Source organism: Theropithecus gelada, chromosome 7a (assembly GCF_003255815.1).
Source record: "Theropithecus gelada isolate Dixy chromosome 7a, Tgel_1.0, whole genome shotgun sequence".
NCBI classification, from domain to species: Eukaryota; Metazoa; Chordata; class Mammalia; order Primates; family Cercopithecidae; genus Theropithecus; species Theropithecus gelada.
In genome coordinates, this window is record NC_037674.1 from 39,898,710 (window position 1) to 39,924,752 (window position 26,043).

A 26,043-nucleotide genomic window follows, 5' to 3' on the forward strand; every position below is an offset into this window, starting at 1 on the left:
CAGTGGCTCACACCTGTAATCCCAGCATTTTGGAAGGCTGAGGCAGGCGAATCACCTGAGGTCAGGAGTTTGAGACAAGCCTGCCCAACGTAGCGAAACCCTGTCTTTACTAAAAATACAAAAATTAGCCGGGTGTGGTGGCATGCACCTGTAGTCGCAGCTATTCAGGAGACTGAGGTAGGAGAATCACTTGAACCCGGGAGGTGGAGGTTTCAGTGAGCTGAGATCACGCCACTGCACTCTAGCCTGGGTGACAGAGTGAGACTCTGTCTCAAAAAAAAAAAAAGTGTTGGCCGGGCACGGTGGCTCAAGCCTGTAATCCCAGCACTTTGGGAGGCCGAGGCGGGCGGATCACGAGGTCAGGAGATAGAGACCATCCTGGCTAACACGGTGAAACCCCGTCTCTACTAAAAAATACAAAAAACTAGCTGGGCGTGGTGGTGGGCGCCTGTAGTCCCAGCTACTCGGGAGGCTGAGGCAGGAGAATGGCGTGAACCCGGGAGGCGGAGCTTGCGGTGAGCCGAGATTGCGCCACGGCACTCCAGCCTGGGCGACAGAGTGAGACTCCGTCTCAACAACAACAACAAAAAGTTTTATCTATCCAAATAATAGATAAATTATTTTTGTTTTCCTATGAACTTTGTATTAAAAGTCAAATAGTGGGGCAGCTTTTTTTTTTTGAGACACAGTCTCACTGTGTCACCCAGCCCAGAGTGCAGTGGCATGATCTCAAGTCAGTGTAGCCTCTACCTCCCAGGTTCAAGCGATTCTCATGCCTCAGCCTCCTGAGTAGCTGGGACTATATGCATGTGCCACCATGTGATGTTAATTTTTTGTATTTTTAGTAGAGGCAGGTTTTGCCATGTTGACCAAGATGACCTGAAGTAATCTGTCCGCCTTAGCCTCCCAAAGTGCTGGCATTACAGGTGTGAGCCACCATGCCTGACCTTTACTCCCATTTTTCTAAATAATAATGTGTTCTCTTACTGCTCTTCTGTTCTTATCGAATCATCCCAATATAGTTGTGTCACAATTTTTGGTTAGGTCGATATTCATTATTGTGCTGAGTAAATAATGTTTATTATTGAGCCATCTGATACACTACTATTACATTTTTGGTGCAACTTTTCCCCCCCAGGATTTAATAGCATTACTTATTTTTTTTTGGTTTGTTGTTATATCCATATTTCTGATTAATTTTTTTCAGACTCTCCAACAGATCTATAAATCTCATAGTCAAACATCAAGTAATCTGTAAGTTAGTTTCTTACTGTCTCCCTTCGTCCCTCCCTTCCTGTTATCCCTCTAAATAGCCTAACCTGTGACAATTAATGGCATGATTCCCTTTACATGTACTACTACTTTAGGATCAGGACTGTGTTATAGCAAGACAATTCTCTTGTTCGTAGGTATTCTTTTACTTTTTGAAAAAGTATAATATGTATGTAATAAAGTACAGTAAGTGCACGAGTCTTGTGCACAACTCAATTTTTCCATATGTATACAGCCATGTAACCACTATCCAGTTCAAGATATAGAACATTTATTTCCAGCACCCTGCAAGATTCCCTTGTGTTTCTTCCCAGTTGGTATCCCTCTCCCCAAGCATGACCACTTTTCATGACTACTTTTTTCACCTTTGATTCAGAGGTGTTCTCTTTTTTATTGTTGTTTTTTGCTTTAATTTCTTTTTTTTTTTTTGAGACCGAGTCTCACTCTGTTGCCCTGGCTGCAGTGCGATGGCACAATCTCTGCTCGCTGCAACCTCCGCCTCCTGGGTTTAAGCGATTCTTCTGCCTCAGCCTCCCAAGTAGCTGGAACTACAGGCGAGCACCACCACGCCTGGCTAATTTTTTTTTTTTTTTTTTGTATTTTTAGCAGAAACGGGGTTTCACCATACTGGCCAGGCTGGTCTTGAACTCCTGACCTTGTGATCTGCCTACCTCGGCCTCCCAAAGTGCTGGGATTACAGGCATGAACCACCACGCCCAGCCGATTCATAGGTGTTTTAAGTGTGACACTTGGATGGTTTAAGTCTGATAGAAATTTTACATTTATTATACATTTAAATATATACCTGGGGGCGCTCAGGAGTTTGTGGATTAGTCCTTTTTTGGGAAGCGACTGTGCATGAATGAGACTGTTGCAAGGCTAAGATAATACTCAGAAATGGTTAGGAATTTTAAGAAATACGGAAGCTGCTTTGTTTTCTTAACATTTCCCTTAGATTCTTTGTTTTTATTTTATTATTATTATTTTTGTTTTTTTTTTTTTTGAGACGGAGTCTCGCTCTGTCGCCCAGGCTGGAGTGCAGTGACGCAGTCTCGGCTCACTGCAAGCTCCGCCTCCCGGGTTCACGCCATTCTCCTGCCTCAGCCTCCCGAGTAGCTGGGACTATAGGTGCCCGCCACAGCACCCGGCTAATGTTTTTTTTGGATTTTTAGTAGAGACGGGGTTTCACTGTGTTAGTCAGGATGGTCTTGATCTCCTGACCTCGTGATCCGCCCGCCTCGGCCTCCCAAAGTGCTGGGATTACAGGCACATTTCCCTTAGATTCTTAATGAATCTGAATTCTTTTTCCTGGAGAAAGGAATCCACACTCTGATCTAGTAGATTTGAAGGCTGACTGCTAATTGAGAGAGTTTACAACTAGTGACAAATCAAGGTGAAGTAAGAATGGAGAGGAGAAATGCCAGCAGGGCATTGATATGATTCTGCTCATTGAGGAAAACAGTGTCAATTCACTCATTTGTTGACCAAAATACTTAATGAAGGTGGACTGTAAACCAAACACTGGTTCTTCAATGGTCAGCAAAAGAGAGACCGCCTCTGCCCTCAGGGTGCTTGCAGTGTAGTGGAAGAAACAAATGAGACAGCCTTGAAGCAAAATGGTGGCAGTTGTGACCATACCTCAAGGCTGGAGAAGTAGTGTTAGGTATCTTTAAGGATATTTATGTGGATCCCACCCTTTTTTATGGCTAATCTAGCCTTATTTATATGTTTTGATAAGGGAAGTTTTCTTTGTCCCCTCAGATTTACTCTAGCGCTTCTTGTAGAATAGATCTGGAAGGGAGATCTATAGATCTAGAAGGGAGAATAGGGAGATAAGGTCTAGAATATAAAATAATGAAGGCAATTCCTTGTCTGTTCTGAAAAATGCTAAATGTTTTTTCCTTTCCCTGAGACTATGAATTTTACTATGTTTAGAGATGAGGAACTAGGCGTGATGTAATCCCAACACTTTGGGAGGCCAAGGTGAGAGGATCTCTTGAACGCAGGAGTTTGAGACCAGTCTGAGCGACAGAGACCTTGTTTCTACCAAAAAAAAAAAAAAAGGAAAGAAAAAGTTAGCCGGGTATAGTGGTGGTCCCAGCTACATGGGAGGCTGAAGCAGGAGGAGGATCCCTTGAACCCAGGAGGTCAAGACTGTAGTGAGCTTGTGTTTGCCCCACTGTATTCCTGCCTGGATGGCAGAGTGAGGCCCTATCTCAAAAAAAAAAAAAAAGGAAAATTAATGCTTCAACACAACAGTTCTGTGTGCAAACCTAGTTTGTTGTTGCTTTTTTGTTTTGTTTTGCTTTGTTTAAGATGGAGTCTCACTCTCTCGCTCAGGCTGGAGTGCAGTGGTGCAATCTTGGCTCACTGCAACCTCCACTCTCCAAGTTCAAGTGATTCTCCTGCCTCAGCCTCCCGAGTCGCTGGGATTACAGGTGCCTGCCACTGCGCCCGGCTAATTTTTTTTTTTTTTTTTTAGTAGAGACGGGGTTTCACCATCTTGGCCAGGCTGTTCTTGAACTCCTGGCCTTGTGATCCACCCGCCTTGGCCTCCCAAAGTGCTGGAATTACAGGCTTGAGCCACCTTGCCTGGCACAAACCTAGTTTTTTAGATGTTTTGAATGCTACCATCTCCACTATTCATTTTTTTTTTTTTTTTTTTGAGACGGAGTCTCGCTCTGTCACCCAGGCTGGAATGCAGTGGCATGATCTCAGCTCACTGCAACCTCTGCCTCCTGGATTCAAGCAATTCTCCTGCCTCAGCCTCCCAAGTAGCTCGGATTACAGGTGCCCGCCACCATGCATAGCTAATTTTTGTATTTTCCTCATGTTGGCTAGGCTGGTCTCGAACTCCTGACCTCAGGTGATCTGCCTGCCTCGGCCTCCCAGAGTGCTGGAATTACAGGCATGAGCTACCATGCCCAGCTACTTTTTTTCTAACAATTTGAAGTCACCTTCTTAGCACAAAAAGTTTAGCTCTGGGGATAAGAACTTCTAAAGGGCTACATAGCCATCCAATTATGAGGGGAAGAGGCATGGCAGAGCTTATTTTTAAATTTTTAATTACTTGTTTATTTTGAGACAGCATCTCACTCTGTCACCAGGCTGGAGTGCAGTGGCATGATCACAGCTCACTGCAGCCTCAACCTCTTGGGCTCAACCGATAATCCCGTCTCAGCCTACCAAATAGCTGAGACTACAGACATTCACCACCATATCTGGCTAATTTTTTATTTTTATTTTTGTAGAGACAGGGTCCCATTATGTTGCCCAGGCTAGTCTCATACTCGTGGGCTCGAGTGATCCTCCCGCCTCAGTCTTTCAAAGTACTGGGAGTACAAAGGCATGAGCCACTGCACCCGGCCAGTAGTTTTTTTTTTTTTTTTTTTTTTTTTTTTTAAGACGGAGTTTTGCTCTTATTGCCCAGGCTGAAGTACAATGGCACAATCTCGGCTCACTGCAACCTCTGCCTCCTGGCAGAGAATCAAATGATTCTCCTGCCTCAGCCTCCCAAGTAGCTGGGATTACAGGCATGCGTCACCACGCCCGGCTAGTTTTTGTATTTTTAGTAGAGACCGGTTTCTCCGTGTTGGTCAGGCTGGTCTCGAACTCCTGACCTCAGGTGATCTATCCACCTTGGCCTCCCAAAGTGCTGCGGTTACAGGCGTGAGCCGCTGTGCCCAGCCGCTGGCCAGTAGTGTTTAAAAATTGTTTACTTTAGATCATCTGCCTCTGCTTTTTGCCCTACCTATACACAGGCTTTGGTAAGGGTTTTCTATGTGGATCACTTTCACCAAGTGAATCTCTATAGGTTCAGGACTGAATTATTTACATATTCAGTATACCATTTACCCTATTGTGGGATGTGTGCTGGCACAGAGCAGTAGTGACAAACACCAAGGATGAAAACCTGAGCCCAGTTGAATTGCTATGTGCTGATGGAAGAGTCAGTTGCTTATGTGAAATGAAACAGGTCAAGCCTTGTAATCTTTGTTGGAGAATAGCAGCCTGTGAGGACTATAAAACTATTGATGAGTTGCAGCATATAAAGACTCAGGGACTAAGAGATGCTGCTGTTTTGCCCTTCTGTCCTTACCTGACACATGGTCAGATAAGCCCTGTTGAATTGGATCTGTCTTCTCAAATGGGCTCTGTTAGTCTGTTCTTTATCTAATCTCCATTGGAGATATAAGCTGAGAGCTATCGTACTTGAGGAGATGACACAGTTCCTTTGTTACAGTAATTAATGTAATAAATTAAGGGAGAGGCCCGAAGGGAAGGTGATTGTTTCTCGTTAGAGCCCTAGGTGGAAATTCATTTGATTAGCAAGCTGCCATGAAGTGTGGCAGGTGGAGAGGGAGATGCCTATTTTTATAGTTGGGTAAGCTGAGAGTCACTGAGGATGGTTTACACGTTGTACTAACCATACTGAAGCTGGCTAAGTATGAATTGATTTCAGGGCAACATTTAGAATTCAGGGAAGATGGTATAATGTGGTTACCTTCTCAGCAACTTTGTTGTATCCCATTAGTTTATTGACAGTTCCCTGAGACATCAAATTCTGTAAACCTCACACAGTTTATATTCGAAGGCCTATCCTGTCAGTGGGATCAACAACTTTGTGGGTTAGAACAGTTGGCAAAAGAGGTAGTACAGATGTTAAAACCATGAGTCTTGCCAGGTGCGGTGGCTCACGCCTATAATCCCAGCACTTTGGGAGGCCGAGGTGGGCAGATCACTAGGTCAGGAGTTTGAGGCCAGCCTGGCCAACATGGTGAAACCTTGTCCCTATCAAAAATAAAAAAATTAGCTGAGTGTGGTGGCGCCCCTGCAATCCCAGCTACTCAGGAAGCTGAGGCAGAAGAATTGCTTGAACCCAGGAGGTGGAGGTTGCAGTGAGCCGAGATCGCGCCATTGCACTCCAGCCTGGGTGACAGAGCAAGTCTCCATCTCAAAAATAAATAAATAAAACCACGAATCTTGAGATTGGTACCTTGTCCCTGAGAGATTTCTGAAGCAAGATGGAGTCTGTCAGTCACTACAGTGTATGGCTTTAGGAGCCACATCTAGCCAGGTGGGGTGCCTTGCGCCTGTAATCGTAGCACTTTAGAAGGCCAAGGCAGGCGGATCACCTGAGATCAGGAGTTTGAGACCAGCATGGCCAACATAGCGAAACCCCATCTTTACTAAAAGTACAAAAAATTAGCCAGGCGTGGTGGCACATGCCTGTAGTCCCAGCTACTTGGGAAGCTGAGGCAGGAGAATTGCTTGAAGCTGGTAGGCGGAGGTTTCAGTGAGCCTAGATCACATTACTGCACTCCAGCCTGAGGAGACAGAGCAAGACTATGTCTCAAAGCAAAAAAAAAAAAAAAAGCCACATGAAGGTAGGCATAGCCTAAAAGGAAAACCCTAATCACTGAGTTCATGGAAGAAGAAAAGATTGCCATTTCCTTTCATAGAACTCAAATGGGTATTGGTACAACCTGTAATTTAATTTGTAAAAAAAAATTTCACTGCAAGCCCCGCCTCCCAGATTTACACCATTCTCCTGCCTCAGCCTCCCGTGTAGCTGGGACTACAGGCGCCTGCCACCTCGCCCAGCTAGTTGTTTTTTTTTGTATTTTTTAGTAGAGACGGGGTTTCACTGTGTTAGCCAGGATGGTCTTGATCTCCTAACCTCATGATCCGCCCGTCTCGGCCTCCCAAAGTGCTGGGATTACAGGCTTGAGCCACTGCGCCTGGCCCGTTATTTTTCTTAATACTTTAGATGCCTTGTAAAAGGTAGAACCATGAAACAGTTCCCCCCTAAGTTCAGACTAGAACCTTATAAGAGTAGTTGGGTCATATATTTTCAAGTTGTCTTCTTTTTATTTTTATTTTTTAAATAAGTAGAGATGGGGTCTTGCTATGTTGCCCAGGCTGGTCTAGAACTCCTGGGCTCAAGTGATCCTCTCACCTCAGCCTCCCAAAGTACTGGAATTACAGTCGTGGGGTGATGTACCCAGCTTTGACTTGTCTTACATTTTTCAGATTTATATCCTCATGATATGCTTAGAATGTGATAGTCTTCCTCCATCTTATAATGAGAAAATACTTAATGAAGCAGCTTAGCTAGTGTCAATGGAAATTTGAGTCCAGAAATCACATCTCCTGACTCAGAGTTCAGTGTTCTTTTTACTACACCATGCTACCCTCCTTGAATTGAGTATAGCATTTTAACTTTGGCATGCAGCTTTTGGAGGGGAATACCTGGCTAGACAGACAGCCCTAATATCCATATTTTATGTGTGACCTGTGTGGTCTCAAGCAGATTATAATTCATATATAACTATCACATGCTCAGGCCAAAGCCTATAAGAGGATTGATCCAAAATCCATAAGAAAAGGAGAGGACAGATAAATTTACAGTAGAACAGTATTAGACAATTTACTGCTTATACTGGATTATCTGTGGGTAGTTACCAATTAAAGGAATTGACTCTTTGAAGCCCTCTTGGATGGATACAGAGATCTCTCTGGGGTGAAAGAAATGTAGTGTTTCTTGTTATGTTTGGATATGAGTAGGGTCCAGTTGCTGTTTTTGCTCTCTGAGCTGGGACAGAACCCTCGCATGAAAACTCTTTTTCATTCTTACCTTTCTGGAAGGAGAGGCCTTGTTCATTCCTGAGGTAGAAGAGTGGTATGGTCTCTGACATATGTCCTTTAAATTGCAATTAATGACCCGAAATGTATGATTTACAAATGTACAAGCCTGTGGGCTGGGAGTCAAAGAGATGGATGTTGTTATGATACGTTTTTTAAGCAGGAATGCTTTGGGTAAATACAGGGTATGGAAAGTGGTTGTCATGACCTATCTTGGTCCCTTAAACATGTCCATGTAGAGAGGAGTTTCTTAACGATCAGGTGTAGGAACAAAACACAGATAGTACTGACAACTCATGGTGGACAAGTGATTCCAGAGGCTGTTAAGTTGCAGTCCTAAAGAAGGAAGTGGAGTACAATTAGGCAGAAGGAGAGGAAAATTATCACAGAAGCTTGTGCAAGTTGTTAAATGCCTTGTGGTCTCTGTAAGATATTGGTTCTCCTGATTCCACAGTTTCTCTGCCATGAAAGCAAGAGGTCAGTGCTTTTCGTTTCCCACTAGCATTTTGGTTACCCTACCTCCTGGGGTTAAACATCTCTGCAATGACCTGTCAAAGAGTTGATTATTAGCTGCATAAAGCCAGGGATGCTGTAGGGAGCAGATGGGAAGTGGTTTGGCTGCTGCAGCCAGGCTGATTGAAGAATCCTTGGCAATTTTACAGTGTCTCTTTGGAAATGTACCACCAAAGTTACTATGAAGCCTGCTGGGTTTGGAAACCTAGATTTCTGAAAAGTCACCTGGTTGAAAAGTAGTACTTATAAAAACTCTTCACTCTGAAAAATAGGAATATAGGGACTTTCTAAAAGAACATCAAGACACCAAAGATCAGTCCTTGGGATATGTTTTCTTTGCATCCTGGTCGTTCAGAAATTTTGGGTAGTTTTCTAGTAGGGAAAGCACTTTTTGATAGGTATATTAATAGAATTATAAATTTGAAAAAGGCCTTAGGCATGTCTAGACTAACCCTACCACACACAGGGGAATCTTTTATGTATTTGCTTCACAGGTGATTATGCTTTTTCTGCTTAAATACTTTCAGTAAAATAGACATTAAACATTGTGGGTCATTGTTGAGAATCTCAGGATATTAAACTTTTTCCTAAGTTAAATATCTGTCTTTCTGTAACTTCTACTCACTGACTCTATTTCTACCCTCAGAGTCACAGAGTTACTTTCTCTCTTCCACACTGCAGACATCATATACATATTTTTTTTTTCTTTTTGAGACAGAGTCTTGCTCTGTCACCCAGACTGGAGTACAATGGCACGATCTCAGCTCACTGCCTCCCAGCCAGTCTCGTACCTCAGCCACCCAAGTAGCTGGGATTACAGGTGCCCACCACCACGCCTGGCTAATTTTTTGTATTTTTAGTAGAGGTGGGGTTTCGCCATGTTGGCCAGGCTGGTCGTAAACTCTGACCTCAGGTGATCCACCCATCTTGGCCTCCCAAAGTGCTGGGATAACAGGCATGAGCCACCTTGCCTGGCACAATCATATATTTGAAGCTAACAGCCTGTCTTCCTTCAGTGTTCTCCTTTCCGGACTAAAGAATCCCAGTTTCTAAGGCCTTTCCTCTTATGAAATGGCTTCCCAGTCTTGTACCATACTGTGCTCTGTAGTACATCATTTCTGTTTATTAATATCACACTTAAGATGTGGAATCTGGAAATGAGCACAGATCATCAGATGTTGTTTTTGCCTCCAGCTACCGTTTCAGAAAAAGTACAATTTTTAAAAAGTATAATGGCAGTATTACTTGCTTACTAGAAAAAAATTCCAAAAAACAAAACAATTTGCCATGGCATATGGAATTGGAACAAGAGGAATTTGAAAGAGTGTAAGCTTTATAACTTACAGTTTGTCTTTCCTTATTGTTAAGGCTTTTTGAGGTACATTATCAAAGTACTGGTTTTGCCTCACATGTTATTCAGGGATAATTGTTGATATTTGAATTGAGTTTTCAGATCACAAAATGCAGTTGATATTTGTATTTATAGGACTTATTTAAATTTATGCTACATTAAACTGATTTTAGTATTTCAGGTAGTTTTTTTGTTTGCTGGTTGGTTTTTTGAGATGGCATCTCGCTCTGTCACTCAGTCTAGAGTGCAGTGGCACGATCTTGGCTCACTGCAACCTCTGCCTCCTGGGTTCAAGCAATTCTCCTGCCTCAGCCTCCCAAGTAGCTGAGATTATAGGATGTACTATCACACCGGTTAATTTTTGTATTTTTAGTAGAGACAGGGTTTTGCCATGTTGGCTAGGCTGATCTCAAACTCCTGACCTCAAGCGATCCACCCACCTGGGCCTCCCAAAGTGCTGGGATTATAGGCCTGAGCCACCGTGTCCAGCTTTCTTTATGAATTTTAATTGATACTGCATTTTTTGTTTCCTTGCATTTTTTAAATATTATATCCTTTTGTCCTTCCAACTAAGTTACACATTTTCATTTTAACCTGTTAACTTTTTTTTTTTTTTTTTTTTTTTTGAGACACAATTTCACTCTCTCGCCTAGACTGGAGTGCAGTGGCGTGATCTTGGCTCACTGCAACTTCTGCTTCCCAGATTCAAGTGATTCTCGTGCCTCAGCCTCCCAAGTAAGTGGGATTACAGGCATATGCCGCCACACCCAGCTAATTTTTGTATTATTAGTAGAGATGAGGTTTCGCCATGTTGGCCAGGCTGGTCTTGAACTCCTGACCTCAAGTGATCTGCCTGCCTCGGCCTCCGAAAGTGCTGGGGTTACAGACGTGAGCCACTGTGCCTGGCCTCTGTTATCTTTTTAATGCTCTCTTCCTTACTGGCATACTTTGTTTATCATGCATCCTGCAGCAGGGCAGGCAGTACAGTAGACTGAGAACTGTCAGAAGCTCTCAGTGAGCACTAACATTTTTGTTTTATATGCTTTCCTTACTCCTCCAGAGTCTCTCTTCCATTACTATTCTATTTTCTAGAGGAAGGTCTTTTGAAACTAAGGAAAGTTTTATTGTTTTTCTAAGGATAAAGCAAGGTGGGGTTGTTTTAATGGTTAAATTACATACTGAGGATAGTGAGTAACCCTTAGATTAATGTAGGTTACACGCTAAGTCTAGCCACAATTGCAAAGATTAGAGAACTAAAAAATTATGATTTAGGGAAGAACTGTGCTTTAATAATTCTCTATCATGGAAATTCAGTTGGCATCTCCTTTTCTAGAGATGCCCTCTGCCCCTCATAATAGAAAAATTATTTTCAGTACCGTGTTCCATTGCCTTACTCACTGTCTTATTTGCTGCTGTATTTTCAGCACCTATTTAGTGCTTGGCACATCGTAGGCAATAAATAAAAGATTTTCTAACAAATGAACAGGTATCTACTATGCTGTTTCATGGAGGCCAAGTCTTCTTGTGTAGTGTTGAGAATTCCAAATAGCTTACTGATTTCTTCAGTAAGAAGATTGGCTACTTTTTCAGAGTATCATTTCTTTTTCTTTTTTTTTTTTTTTTTTTTTTTTTTGAGACAGTGTCTCGCTCTGTCATCCAGGCTGGAGTGAAGTGGCACAACCTCAGGTCACTGCAGTCTTGACCTCCCAGGCTCAAGCCGTCCTCCCACCTTTCAGCTCCCTGAGTAGCTGGGGCTACAGGCATTACCATCACACCCAGCTAATTTTTGTATTATAGAGACGGGGTTTTGCCATGTTGCCCAGACTGGTCTCGAACTCCTGGGCTCAAGTGATTCTCCCGCCTTGGCCTTCCAAAGTGCTGGGATTACAGGCGTGAGCCACCATGCCTGGCCTCGAGGTATCACTTTGTAAGAGATTATGTTTCCTTTACCTTGTGGGTAACTTTTTTTCATAGTTTCTACATCATATCCCCCACCCCCACTTTTTACTTTTCTCTCATAAAGTAGGATCTATGTAGACTTGGCATTTACTAATAAATAGTGGTTGGTTGCTGTTAACACTAAGATCTCCACTTGGGTAATGGATATATTTTCTTTCCACATCTACAGCTAAACGGCAGATAAATGTGCACACCTCTTCCTCTTAAATTCCAGTTGCTAGCAGGCATTCACCTGGCTCCGCTCCTTTGTTCTCCTACTGTGACATCTTTTCTTGCCCCTACACCCTAGTTCTTTGACATTACTCTGAGGGAGTAGGTAAAAAAGTACAATTTGTCTTGTCTCTATCCTATCTGTAGCATTTACAGATCTCTATAAAGTTAGAGATCCACTTTGCAGAATTCACTGTGACACCACTGGCTTGTTCTTTCTACTCAATTATCTTATAAAAATTACTTTTTGGCTGGACACAGTGGCTCACACCTGTAATCCCAACACTTTGGAAGGTCAAGGCAGGCAGATCACATGAGGTCAGGAGGTCGAGACCAGCCTGGCCAACGTGGCGAAACCCCGTCTCTACTAAAAATACAAAAGTTAGCCGGTCATTGTGGTGCATGCCTGTAATCCCAGCCTCTTGGGAGGCTGAGGTAAGAGAATTGCTTAAACCTGGGAGGCAGAGGTTGCAGTTAGCCGAGATCACGCCACTGCACTCCAGCCTGGGCAATAGAACAAGACTCTGACTCAAAAAAAAAAAAAAAAAAAAAAAAAATTTAATGGATGCAGAAAGATGGTGGACAGAGGAATAAGCAAGAACAGAACTCTTTGGCTTTATCATAAAATAATACTGGATGGTATATGTTGACTGCCAGGTTTTCTAGATGACACACTCCTCAAGTCTCGTTAGTCAGGAGATAGTGTAGACAGAGTCTTACTCTGTCACCCAGGCTGGAGTGCAGTGGCGTGATCTCAGCTCACTGCAACCTCTGCCTCCCAGGTACAAGTGATTCTCCTGCCTCAGCCTCCCGAGTAGCTGGGATTACAGGTGTCTGACACCTCATCCGGCTAATTTTTGTATTTTTAGTAAAGACAGAGTTTCGCCATGTTGGCCAGGCTGATTTTGAACTCCTGACCTCAGGTGATTCACCTGCCTCTGCCTCCCAAAGTGCTGGGATTACAGGCATGAGCCACGGTGCCTGGCTGTAAATTGCCTTTTTAATACCCCATCACCACCACCCCCTTTTGTAGCCAATCTCTGTTTCCTGTGGTGTGAGGCCTGGTGTTTGTCAAAACAGTGCCATCAGTATTACATGAGAAAGTGAAGAGTTATCCTACATCCTGGTGTTAGGATTTTTAGTAGTGTCCAGTTTTTCATAGAGTAAACATTTTTCTTTCTTTTTTTTTTTTTTGCGTGTCTTCCTATTTTAGTGGGAAAGGCCACTTTGAATCCTGCTATTGAGATATAATTTGAAACCTGGAGTTTGAGAAGGCTGATTTAGCTTCTCTGAACTTAAGCTGATTGGTTGAGTCCCCTCTGAGATTGTCCCTAGTTCAGTCTTAGCCCCCTGTCCTGAAGTTGCATTTTCCCCAGTTCTGCTTGTTTTTCTCTTTTATTCTTAACTATAAGACTTTTCCTTCCCAGTGATAGGAGGAATCTATACTATTTGTACTAGAGACAGACCCTATTAGAGGGTTTTTAAAGCTTTTGCTAGATCATGTCCTGAGTCTCTGATAATGTAAGAAAAAGCAAGGAGAAATGGGGGCATGAGTAAAGTTGTGCTGGAGCTTGAATCTATGATATGCCAGGACCTGTATTGATTGAGGGAGGATTGCCAGCTGACAGGGGTAGTAGAAATAGTTCTCTTAGGAATGGGAAATTAACTCTAGAGGACTCCTAGTTAAGACTTACCATGGAATCTCTGGGCAATTGGAAATACTGTACTTTCCCCTAGGGAGATGGAGTGGGAATTGATTTTTCCTTAGGTCCAATGTAACTTGGTTAGAAATACAATTGAACCTGTTTGTCCTGCCTGTTGTGATATGGTAGCCCCATAGGAAGGGTCTTTTTTTGTGTGGGAGTTTATTTCCGGCGTCTCTTGCCTGTATTGTTTCCTTTAACAGCTTTTTAAATTTTCTTTTTCCAGCAATGATGTTGTCCACTGGGCATGTACTGACCAATGTGGCAGGTCTGAGAACATAGCTGAAGCTGAAAATAGGAAAGCTGGGGGCAAGGAAGAGCCTTGAATCTTGAGGTGGGACGTTGACTCTAAGATGTCCTTGAGCAGTGGAGCCTCCGGAGGGAAAGGAGTGGATGCAAACCCGGTTGAGACATACGACAGTGGGGATGAATGGGACATTGGAGTAGGGAATCTCATCATTGACCTGGACGCCGATCTGGAAAAGGACCAGCAGAAACTGGAAATGTCAGGCTCAAAGGAGGTGGGGATACCGGCTCCCAATGCTGTGGCCACACTACCAGACAACATCAAGTTTGTGACCCCAGTGCCAGGTCCTCAAGGGAAGGAAGGCAAATCAAAATCCAAAAGGAATAAGAGTGGCAAAGACACTAGCAAACCCACTCCAGGGACTTCCCTGTTCACTCCAAGTGAGGGGGCAGCTAGCAAGAAAGAGGTGCAGGGGCGCTCAGGAGATGGTGCCAATGCTGGAGGCCTGGTTGCTGCTATTGCTCCCAAGGGCTCAGAGAAGGCCGCAAAGGCATCCCGCAGTGTAGCCGGTTCCAAAAAGGAGAAGGAGAACAGCTCATCTAAGAGCAAGAAGGAGAGAAGCGAAGGAGTGGGGACTTGTTCAGAAAAGGATCCTGGGGTCCTCCAGCCAGTTCCCTTGGGAGGACGGGGTGGTCAGTATGATGGAAGTGCAGGGGTGGATACAGGAGCTGTGGAACCACTTGGGAGTATAGCTATTGAGCCTGGGGCAGCGCTCAATCCTTTGGGAACTAAACCGGAGCCAGAGGAAGGGGAGAATGAGTGTCGCCCGCTAAAGAAAGTCAAGTCTGAAAAGGTAAGAGGTGGCCAGATATGGCTGCCCACTGACTGCCAGTCAGAACTGCCCTGGACTAACTGCCAAACACTATGTGTACTCTGTGGGAGGCTTATTAGTGTGGGTAATGACCAATTACAAGGTCAGAGCAGCTGGTAATGATAATGTGGTTTTGTTCCAAATTAGAGGATTCCCCTACAGACTCATTTACAGCAGGCCTGGACATTTTGGAACAGGATATTTGTTGTTGGGGGCAGCTACTTTGTAAAATGAACTTTCTGTAGTCTGAGTTGAGACCTTCCCACCTTGTCTTTGCCCAACTCAGACACTTGTTGGTAGAGATTGGCATCAAACCTTTATTTGGTTCCCAGCTTGACTGGCATTTCATCATCAGACTCATAATAGTTGATAAACAATACACCTTTGGTCATAATATAGATTGAGTACGGTTCTTGATGGGATAAATGGTGCTGTTGGGTCTCTGGTAGAACAAAGGGTTAAATTTCATGGCATATCTACCAAGTGTTCTATTGCTGGCTACCAAAGAGCAAAGGGGCACATTTTTGGGGCAAGAGGTACTCATTGTACTTTGAGGTACTTAGATCTTATGAGTTACTGTTGTGGCTATGACAGTTTGGCCTAGAAAGAGATTCTTTGGCCACTAAAGGTGTAGCTTTGTGCCAGGTATCTCCCACAACTATTAGGAATCAAAGTCTCCTGGTGGTTTAATAGCTGCCAAACAGTGTAATGATACCTTGCCTTCTGCTTGACTTAAAAGGACAGGTGCCTGCAGCCCCAGGAGGGGTTAGAACTGGTCCCTCCTCTGGGAAGATGATCTTAGTTCATGCTTCAGGAAATGGAACTTGCAGGGCTGGAGGAGAATAGGTATGAGTCTCGGGTCAGCTCAGGCAGCTTTAAAGTTCAGCAGCTTATAATTTCCTGCAAAACAGTGGCCTTGTGGTGAGCTGTTCATTGGCTCTTGATTTTCTGCTCTGTGTTCTGCTCACCCTGTGCTTTCAGCTGATCCCAGCAGATGCAGTATAAATTGATTTCTCTGTAATTACATCAGCTGCAGCAGGGAATACCTATTTCCATATGTAAGTGTTAATAAATAAAGGCTGGCTGTGTATGTTTGGGTGGTGGTGCCTGGATTCCAGTGGTAGCTCATGCTTTCTTTGCTGTCGGTATTTTGGTCTTTGCCTCTGGCACATCTGTAGCTCTTAGCAACATCTGGGCCTCTCCAGTAACAGGGCTGTGAGTTTCTTCCACTAATAATACAGTGGCTCATTCCCTTTTACCAGTGGCAGCTGCCAGAGAGGCTGCCTGTGTTTGGGTGGCAGATGCTATAGTCCACTTCAGCAGAGTTAAGTTCCAGCTGGTTACTAGCTTGGCTCATCCTGTGCTGGCTGTGATTTGCTATTTTCTCTCGGGTACAGATGGATAATACTGTTTTAAAGAGGCTTAGGAGTACTAGCAGTTGTTGCTTCTGTTCCAGGCCCATTAGACTGTTCCCTACATCTGGCTTCAAGAAACTCTTGCCATATATCCATATTCATAATCATTATTCTTCCTGTGCTAAAAAGTACTTCTGAGGATGACCTTCATTCTCCTGTCTAAATTTTAGAGTACTTGACTCCTGTTGCAACCTTCTAAGCCCTGTAGTAGTCTGTGGTTGAAAGGATTAATATTGCTTAGCTTTATATTGGATTTAAGTGTAAATGTCCATGATTGTCTCTAACAGAGAAGCAAATGGAACCCATTTTCTCACATATAGGTGCAGGGACTGATTGGGTGGCTGCCCTTCAGATTATAATTGAGCTAAAAGATGCAGTATATTCAGCTAAGAATATGTCTTGGTGCTAGGGAATTTTGTCCCTTAATAATGTTGCTTTGTCATACAAGCTTTGCCTCCCAGGGAGACTGTGAGAGTGGGACAGCAGAACGAGAAAGAAAAGGAAAAGAGACTGTGCTTCAGTTTTTGAAAGAGAAAATTGCTGTAAGCAAGAACCTGCTTTCTCCATTCCTTCCCCTGTTCCCTCAACCCTTTTGGACAGTCTGGTTCTGGGGGTGCCTTTCCATATTACCTTTCGCTATTGAAATAAATAATTATTGAAATAAATGTTTGGAAGTTGCTAGGAGATTAAAACATGCTGTGCAGGGAGAGAACATTTCTGGACTGGGAGCAGCAGAAGAGGCAAGTTAAAGGAAAGAAAGTTAGGAACCATGCAGAGGAGCAGCTTTTGAGAAACAAGAATCTCTCGGTTTGGGGCATAAGAGGTGCTCAGTGAGTATTCAATGATTAGTACTATAATTTATAAGCAAAGTCTTTGAAAACTTCTTTAAAATCTTCTCTCTGAGAAATGGGCTTGCCTGTGGTTTGGGATGTTTCTATGTAGGGACAACCAACAGAACCAAAATAGCTAAACAGATGTTTTGATATAATCTAGGAATTGCATCCTCTAAACTGGGAGCTGTCATGAAGAGGAAGAACTCATAAAATTTGGGAAGTTTCTTGACTGAAGTCTGTGATGCAGAGTTGCAATGTTGACTACTCGCCAATGAGGAAGATTTGAATATTGAAATTACTGGCTGGGCCTGGTGACTCATGCCCGTAATCCCAGCACTTTGGGAGGCCGAGGTGGTGGGCAGATTGCTTAAGCTCAGGAGTTTGAGACCAGCCTAGGCAACATGGTGAAACCCCATCTCTACAAAAACTACAAAAATTAGCCAGGCATGGTGTGTACCCGCAGTCCCAGCTACTGGGGAGGCTGAGGTGGAAGGATAGCTTGAACCTGGGAGGCAGAGGATGCATTGAGCTGAGATGGCACCACTGGACTCCAGCCTAGGCAATAGAGCCAGACCTTGTCTCAAAAGAAAAAAAGAGAGAGAGAGAGAGAAAAATTACCTATCTCATGCCCTATCTCATGCTCTTCTCTCTTGTGAAGGTAGATATCTCAGGCTATGGCCTAGGAAATTTTCTATCAGATGAGGATGTGGATTTCCCTTCATGGGATCCCACTTTTGCTCATGATACCTTCCTCTGACAGGGCTTTCTCTGTGCTGTTTCCCAGAGTTCTAGGAGAGACCAGAGATGGCTCTTAGCAACTGCTGCTGCTCTGAATTGTTATTGAACACTTCTGCCTCATACTTCCTGCCAGCTGAAGAGATGGGGGAGGGAATGTTGAGGAATAAACAAGACAGAGCCTTCCGGCTCCTGCCTGTTCCCTTGCCTTTGGTTTGATTGATGAGTTGTTAAGTTAGGGATGGAAGGGGAGGTAGGGAGGAGGGCAGGCGCCTCTCTCAGTGTCCTGAGCTTAGTGCTTATGTCGCCACTCTGACAGGAAAGAAAAAAGGAATTTACAAACCACAGATGGCAACGATCTATCTGTGCTGACTTTGTCAGGGCTTATGACCGGGAGTTTAAGGTGAGACTCCTTCTTTTCCCCCAAATGATATAAAATAGCCAAGTAGGCTCTAGTAGTTAAAGAAAGGATCTAGAAGTTTCCAACCAGAAACTCCCCCTCACATGTCTTTAGCTGCTGCTTTTGATCTTGCAAGGTAGGAACACTGCACTTTGCTTTTCCCGTGTTTGAATGTCAGCTTCTGCTGCTTTCAGAATGCCGCATATATTTACCACTTCCCCCATTAGTTTAGGATACAAAGAAAACCATAAAATGTGCTCTTTGCTCTTTCAACTTCTGATCATGCGTGCTATCATATCCTGTGTTCTTAAGAGCATCTTCCTTTGCTGTTGGTTTTGTATTCCTGCCCTAATTTGTGCCTTCTAGCTCAGTTCTCTTGTATTGCAGTCCCTCATTGCCCAACCAAGGTCAGGTCTCTTTTATTCCTTCTGATCCAAGGCTTTCTTAACACCTTCTTCCACTAGCTGTTATTTCTCAGCTATTGATGGCATAGCAGTCAGCTTTGCTTCCTGAAACCAAATGCCCTCAAGCATTTTCCTTCATGGAAAACATTAAAAAGAAGTTGATATTTATGTCGGACAGAGTTGCATTCTGTAACTACAAGCTTAATTTATTTTTTCATTCAGAAACTCTGTTTTCCTTCTAGGTGTTGTAATTCAGGGTGGTCCCAGAAAAAGATTATCTTGTCCAATTTCCTCATTTTATAGAAGAAACTAAGACCAGTGAGGTCTTGTGACTTGCCCAGCATCTCACAGGTAGTCACTGGCAAAGCCAGATTTGCAGACACCAAATTCTTATGGCATGTTGTGATTCTCCATTTTCTCACTTTATTTGTTATTTTCTTAGTATTATTATTTTTGAGATAGAGACTCACTCTGTCACCTAAGCCTGAGTGCAGTGGCACGATCTCAGCTCATTGCAGCTTCTGCCTCTGAGTTCCAGCGATTCTCCTGCCTTAGCTCCCCGAGTAGCTGGGATTACAAGTGTGCACCACCATGTCTGGCTAATTTTTTTATTTATTTTAGTAGGGATAGGGTTTCACCATGTTGGCCAGGCTGGTCTCAAACTCCTGACTTCAAGTGATCCACCTGCTTTGGCCTCCCAAAGTGCAGAGATAACAGGCATGAGCCACCACGCCCAGCCTATTTTCTTACTTTTAAGGCAGGGTCTCGCCATGTTGCCTATGCTGATCTTGAACTCCTGGGCTTATGCACTTCTGCCTTGGTCTCACTTATGCACTTCTGCCTTGGCCTCGCGAGTAGCTGGGACTACAAGTGTATGCCACCACACCCAGCCATTTTTCCAATGTAAAGACTACCTTGAAACATTAGATGAAAATGCTTACATACTCCAAAATTGCTTTTACCCCAAAACTGCTTTCACTTGTTTTTCACAGTGACTTTAATACTGTAGACACTCAATAAACAAAGGATCTTTGAGTTTAGGATTTTAGGTAAGGTAATGAATGATGTTTGCCAAGAATAACCATTACAGCTGGCATTGAACCTATCCTGTTATTTATAAAGAAGAAAAGTTACTTTAAAACTGCTGCTTTGAGCTTGACTACTTATGATATATGTGTGTGTGTGTTCTGGAATATTTCATTCAGCCAAATTTTCATTGTAATAATTGAGGAATAGTTCTTTCTTTACTTGGCAATTGCAGGTAAGAAAAAAACTCTGTTCTAGTGCTTCTTCCTTGGACACATCACTAATAGGCAGACCTTCAAATATATCGTGGATATTACTAAGTATTTTGTAGAGAAGATAAACTGTTGGATAATTTTTATCACTTTTTGTTCAGTCAGTACATTAATTGGATGCATTTTAGATACTAGATTTTCTACCTGGTATTGGGTATACACTGGTGAATAAAACAGAAATAGTCTCTGCTTTTTGAGGAGCTTACAGTTTACCATCTAGAGCAGAGTTCCTAAAAGGGTGTCCCATAAAACCATGTACATCACCAGAGTATCAAAAGTGCATATTCTTGGACCCTACCCCAGATCTGCTAAATAAGTTTTTGGGGTAAGGGCCCGGAAATCTGTACTTCCAGAAGTCTCTTCTGATAATTGCTATATACATCAAAGTTTGAGAACCTTTTGTGAATTTTCCTTTCAAGATAGGTATTGGGGCCACTTCTCATTTAAAACACCAGCCTTCTAAACTTGATTTTCGCATCAACTCTTATGTATAATTTAGTGGCTAAGAGCATAAACTGTAGCCAGGCGTCCTGGCTTGAGACTGGGAAGTTCAGTTTGCAGTAGTGAGCTGTGATCACACTAGTGCACTCCAACCTGGGCAACAGAGTGAGACTTCATCTCAAAAAAATAATAAATTTTTTTAAAAATGTGAACTCTGGAGCCAGACTACCTGGCTTTGTTTCCTACCTTTGCACTTACTTACTGAGTGATCTTGACCAAGTTTCTTAATTGTTCTTCCTCAGTTTTCTTATCTGCAAAATGAGAGAAACAGCACCTACATAAGTTTGTGTTTATTTATTTATTTATTTATGAGAAGGAGTCTCACTCTGCTGCCCAGGCTGGAGTGCAGTGGTGCAATCTCTGCTCATTGCAACCTCTGCCTTAGCCTCCAGAGTAGCTGGGATTACAGGCATGCACCACCACGCCTGGCTAATTTTTGTATTTTTAGTAGAGACAGGGTTTCACTGTGTGGCCAGGCTGGTCTCGAGCTCCTGGGCTCAAGTGATCCACCCACCTTGGCCTCCCAAAGTGCTGAGATTATAGGTGTGAGCCGCCACACCCGACCTTATTAAATTTGTCTTTAGATTAAGTTAGCTAATTCATATAAGACACTTAGTGCCTGGCACTTGGGAAGCATTCAATAAATATTAGAAAAAAGAAAAATACAGTTTGAGTGGAAAGTGGTTTTAGTCTGTTTTAGGCAATAATGTACTGAAATACAACAACATTCCACTTTACAGGAATCCCAGTATGAACAGATAAACATGTTAGCTAAGATTTTTAGCACAATGGTCTGAAGAAGTTCAAAATCTAGGTGGGGAAATTTTCATGGTGGTGATGTGTTCTAAAGCCCCTGATATTTATAGTTGGAGGTAGGGGGAAGACCAAAAATTAGCCTAGGGTATATTGAAGTGGCCTGTTGAATTTCAGACTTCATATGTTGAATTTCAGACTTCGATATGAATCGAGCTTCCTTTCTGGCCATATCCCTGATGTGGGTTTGGGTATGTTGGATGGATGTTACTGTAGTTTTGCCGGCATATGCAATCTCACGGACACAGGAGTAGCACTAAGTGTTTTTGTTTCTACACAAGAGTGTGTGGAAAAAAATCTAAGTCTTAGCCCTTAATCTTCCTCCCCCAGTGTGAACTTATATTTTTGCCATTTGGGTATAAGAGCTTTTACCAGCAGAGCTCATCCAGGGAGGCAGCAGGGCTTGGGCTTTCAGGCTGGAGGTGGCAGTAACATACACAGCTGAGATCCTGCCACTGCTGGCTGTCTGAGCCCTCTCTCTGTGGTTTTCACTCTTCAAGCCATGCTTGAGTAACCCGCCTCCAGAGCTGCTGACAGGGCTGTGTTCAGAGGCCTTGGAAATTACACTGTTCATTTCCTTATCATCCCCTGACCTGCAGTGCAGAGCCTTCTGGTGCAGGGACAAGGCAGAAAAACTCCAGACGGCGCCCAGCCAGCATGTGTCAAGAGCTACAAAGAAGGAAATTGGACTTGCTCACTTAAAAACCATGGGGTTAGGCTTTGATTTTCAGTTCCTGTGGAGAGTTATTTGTGTGTATGAACATGTCCTATCTCTGTGTATATGTATAGAATGAGTCTGTGCATGGCAAAGCTGTGGAGGAGGAGCATCTGAAAGTAGAGAGCAGAGGGAAGATGGCTTTTCTCTTCAATTAATTTCCCAGTTGTGCCATTGGGGTGGGCCTGGAACCATTAGCATCAGGAAGGTGCCAGACCATATTAATATTTTAAAATATATTTCTCTCAGTACAGTTTAGTCATGGTTCAGAGCACCCAGAGAAGAACCTTTCCTGGCTGACCAAGGAGACATTTTTAACAAATCCTATTCCCTAAAGTCATTCATCCTAGATGACATTGACATAATCAATATTTAAGCTGCCTAAGAAAGTGTAGGCTTTGGGTCAGTCCTGGGTAAGAGCAATGGCTCTTTTGAGATGAAGGGTAGTGTGATAAAAGAGAGACCTTTGTGATAGCTAAGGTGAACTAAGGAGGAATTTGGAGCATTTTGAGATTTTCTGTTCATAGGGCAAAGCTCTGTTATATTTTAAGAGCCCATCCTTGTTTTGGGGGTTGGTATTACAAAGGAATCTACTTTTCTTTTGGCATCTGTTGCTCAAGGAGGCCTAAAGGAAAGACTTCAGGCTGAGGTAAAATGTGAGCGGTAAGAAGTTCTTAGCAAAGTTTACAAACATTCTGTCCTTAATTTTCCTTTTTTTGGATTTCATGTACTTTCATGTTAGTAGTGCTATTGAAGCGTTGGTGTGAATTGGGGAAGAAAAAGAAAGAAATCTTTAAGCTTTCAGACCCTGGAGGTATTTTAAACCCTAAGTGTCTGTCTTGTTGAAAGTACTCTGTAGAGAAGTGTCTTCACATGAGGTGATAGCTAAGGTGAGAGGGGATTACTTCCTTTTCCCTTCATATAAATTAATGGGCCCTGTATTAGCAGCATCTGAGAATTTGATAAAAATTTGGATCTCAGACCTCTTCCCAGGCCCTAAAGTTAGAAACTCTAGACTTGAGACCCAGCAATTTTTTTTTTTCTTTTGAAACAGGGTCTTACTTTGTTGCCCAGGCTGGAATACAGTGGCACAATCAAGGCTCACTGCAGCCTCAACCTCCCATGCTCAAGTGAGTCTCCTACCTCACTTCCTACCTCCCCAGTAGCTGGGACTACAAGTGTGTGCCATCACACCCAGCTAATTTAAAAATTTTTTTAGAGATGGGGTCTCACTATGTTGTCCAGGCTGGTCTTGAACTCCTAACCTCAAGCAATCCTCCTGCCTTGGCCTCCCAAAGTGTTGGGGTTACAGGCATGAGCCACTGTGCCCAGCTGAGACCCAACAACTTGCATTTTAACATTAGCGGTCCTGTTGATTGTGAAACACACTAAAGTTTGATATCTACTATTGTAGAGCACCCGTCCCTCTTAATAGTGAAATTTAAATTTCCAAAAACTTGAAAGGGTAAAATGTAACACTGGGCAGTAGGTATGATTTTTTTCTCTTCTTTGAGTGATATCCGTATATATCTTTAACTCTTTGTGAACAAACTGACAGGAACCTAAAATTGGAATGAATATCTAAGGGTTTGGGACTTTGAGAGCAGAAGAGCAGAAAAGATATTTTAAAAAGACCCACTTTTCTCGTCTCAGTGGAGAAAGTAAATAATAGTACTGACTTCATAGGGTTATTGTGAGGATTAAATGAGATAAAAAGATGTTAAGCACACAGCACAGTGCCTAGCATTATAGTAAGTAACCAATAAATGTTAGTTGTTGCTGATGTTACTGTTCTTAGCTTTGAGGTGCGAGATCATTGTGAAATTAAGGAGAAAGGATATCCTTAGAGACTTTGAAGAATTAATCCTCTGAAGGCTTTGGAAAATAATGAATTTATGATAGCTAATATTCCAACTCCTACTGATTTCCAAGAAGGCTTGAGGGAGAGATTGATTCAGAGCATTTAGAGGCATTGAAGTTTGGGGTTTTGTTGTTTGGTCAGTTTGGAAGTGTTTGTTGGACTTCTTTTGGCAGAGGGCTGATCTCAGGTTGAGAACCATGGCTTTTGTTTATTCTCCATTAAGGTCAGTTTCTTTGGATGTAACCAGCTTCTTCTGAATTATTTTCCTAAAGATTGAAATGAAGATAACATGATTGTTTTCGTATAGGAAGTTTCTTTCCTCTCTCTGCTAATCCTTGTAAGGTACAGACTTTAGCCTTTTGAAGGGATTAGCTGAGGTAGCCAGAACAGTCAAGAGAAGAATGAGGATTGAGGTACTGTAGTCCCCCACTTATCCTTGTTTTTGCTCTCTGTGATTTCACTTACCCTCAGTCAACCAACATGTGAAAATATTAAATGGAAAATTCCAGAGATAAATAAATCACTAAGTTTTAAACACTATTCACCCCATTTCATCTCATCATGTAGGCATTTTATCATCTCACATCATCACAAAGAGGGTGAGTACAGAACAGTGTTTTGATAGAGAGAAAGAAAAAGACACCATATTGACATAACTTTCATTACAACACATTGTTATAATTTGTTTTTTAGTTTTAGTTTTTTGTTTGTTTGTTTGTTTGTTTTTTAACAGACAGGGTCTCCCTCTGTTGCCTAGGCTAGAGTGCAGTAGTACGATCACAGCTCACTGCAGCCTCAAACTCCTGGGCTCAAGTGATCTTCCTGCCTCAGCCTTCCAAGTAGCAGGGGCTGCAGGCATATATCACCACGTCGGGCTAATTTTTAAATTTTTTTATACAGTTGGGATCTTGCTAGTTGTCCAGACTAGTCTGAAACTCCTGGGCTCAAGTGACTCCCCTGCCTCAGCCTCCCAAAGTGCTGGGATTACGGTGTGAGCCACCATGCTCACAACCTGTGTCTTACTGCTCACACCTGCTCTTACTGTGTCTAATTTATAAATTAAATTTTATTATAGGTGCGTACGTAAAGAAAAAAACCTAGTGTGTATGTAGGGTTCGATAATATCTGCCATTTCAGACATCTACTGGGCGTTTTTGAATGTATGTCCTGTGCTTAAAAGGAGGCTACTACTTTTTTGTGAGGAAATAAAAAAGACAGTTTTTAGATGTTTTGAGGTGGTCAGTTTTTACCCTGAAATGTTTGTTGTCCATTGGGACATACAATTTGTGCACCTGTGAAATACTCTAATTGCTTTTTAAATTTAAGACTGCTGGGTTACAGCCCTGGTGGCAAATACTAGATTATGTTTTGATGAGCCAGACCTGGGCATTAAATCCTTTCTTGGGGTCTGTTTTCATTTGGTAATGAGTTCTTTTTTATTTTTATTTTTATCTTTTATTATTTTATTTTACAGGTTTCCACACAGCATTGATTGATTTTTTTGTTGTTTTTTTGTTTGTTTGTTTGTTTGTTTTTGGTTCCTTAACTGTAAAAAGTTTTTATAAACTGGTACCTAACTCACCCAGCTCAGAGTAGATATTTCCTGGCTTATGTGTCCCTTTTTTTTTCTTTTTTGTTTCTTCAGAAGTCAGATACTTAGCTCTGCACTGAATCAAACCTTAGTGAAAAATAACAGAGTGTTGTAGAAAGGAGGTATAGAGACTGGGCATGGTGGCTCACGCCTGTAATTCCAGCACTTTGGGAGGCTGGGGAAGGTGGATCATCTGAGGTCAGGAGTTTGAAACCAGCCTGGCCAACACGGTGAAACTCCATCTCTACTAAAAATACAAAAACTTAGCCAGGCATGGTGGAGTGGTGGAGTGTGCCTGTAATCCCAGCTACTCGGGAGACTGAGGCAGGAGAATTGCTTGAACCTGGAAGGAGGAGGTTGCAGTGAGCTGAGAACAGGCCACTGCATTCCAGCCTGGGCACCAAGAGTGAAACTCTGTCTCAAAAAAAAAAAAAAAGAAAAAGAAAGGAGGTATACATAGTCATCATACTTAGATCAACCACATCAGCATGCTGTTATAGAAATTAACATTCAGGTTGCAGAGTTTCTTGGTTGTGAGACATTTTAGCTTAGGGTGCATATCAGAGTCACTTCTGGAGCTTTTACAAAGTTTAAGTGTCCTATTGGATAAAATCTTTGGGGCTGGAGACTCCAAGCCTGTACTTTTTTTTTTTTTTTTAAATCCGGAGTCTCTCTCTGATGCCAGGCTGGAGTGCAGTGGCGCAAT

The 26,043-nt window shown here is 42.7% G+C and overlaps 1 protein-coding gene across 1 annotated transcript in view; it reads left to right on the forward strand.

The window, feature by feature from the left end:
* The window catches only part of ZNF609 (zinc finger protein 609), a 237,652-nt gene that overhangs the window by 26,724 nt on the left and 184,885 nt on the right, over nt 1-26,043 (forward strand). Inside the window, exon 2 of the mRNA XM_025390661.1 lies at nt 13,880-14,753. Coding sequence (XP_025246446.1) covers nt 14,007-14,753 — 747 coding nt within the window. The 5' untranslated portion in view covers nt 13,880-14,006. The remainder of the gene's footprint in view (nt 1-13,879; nt 14,754-26,043) is intronic.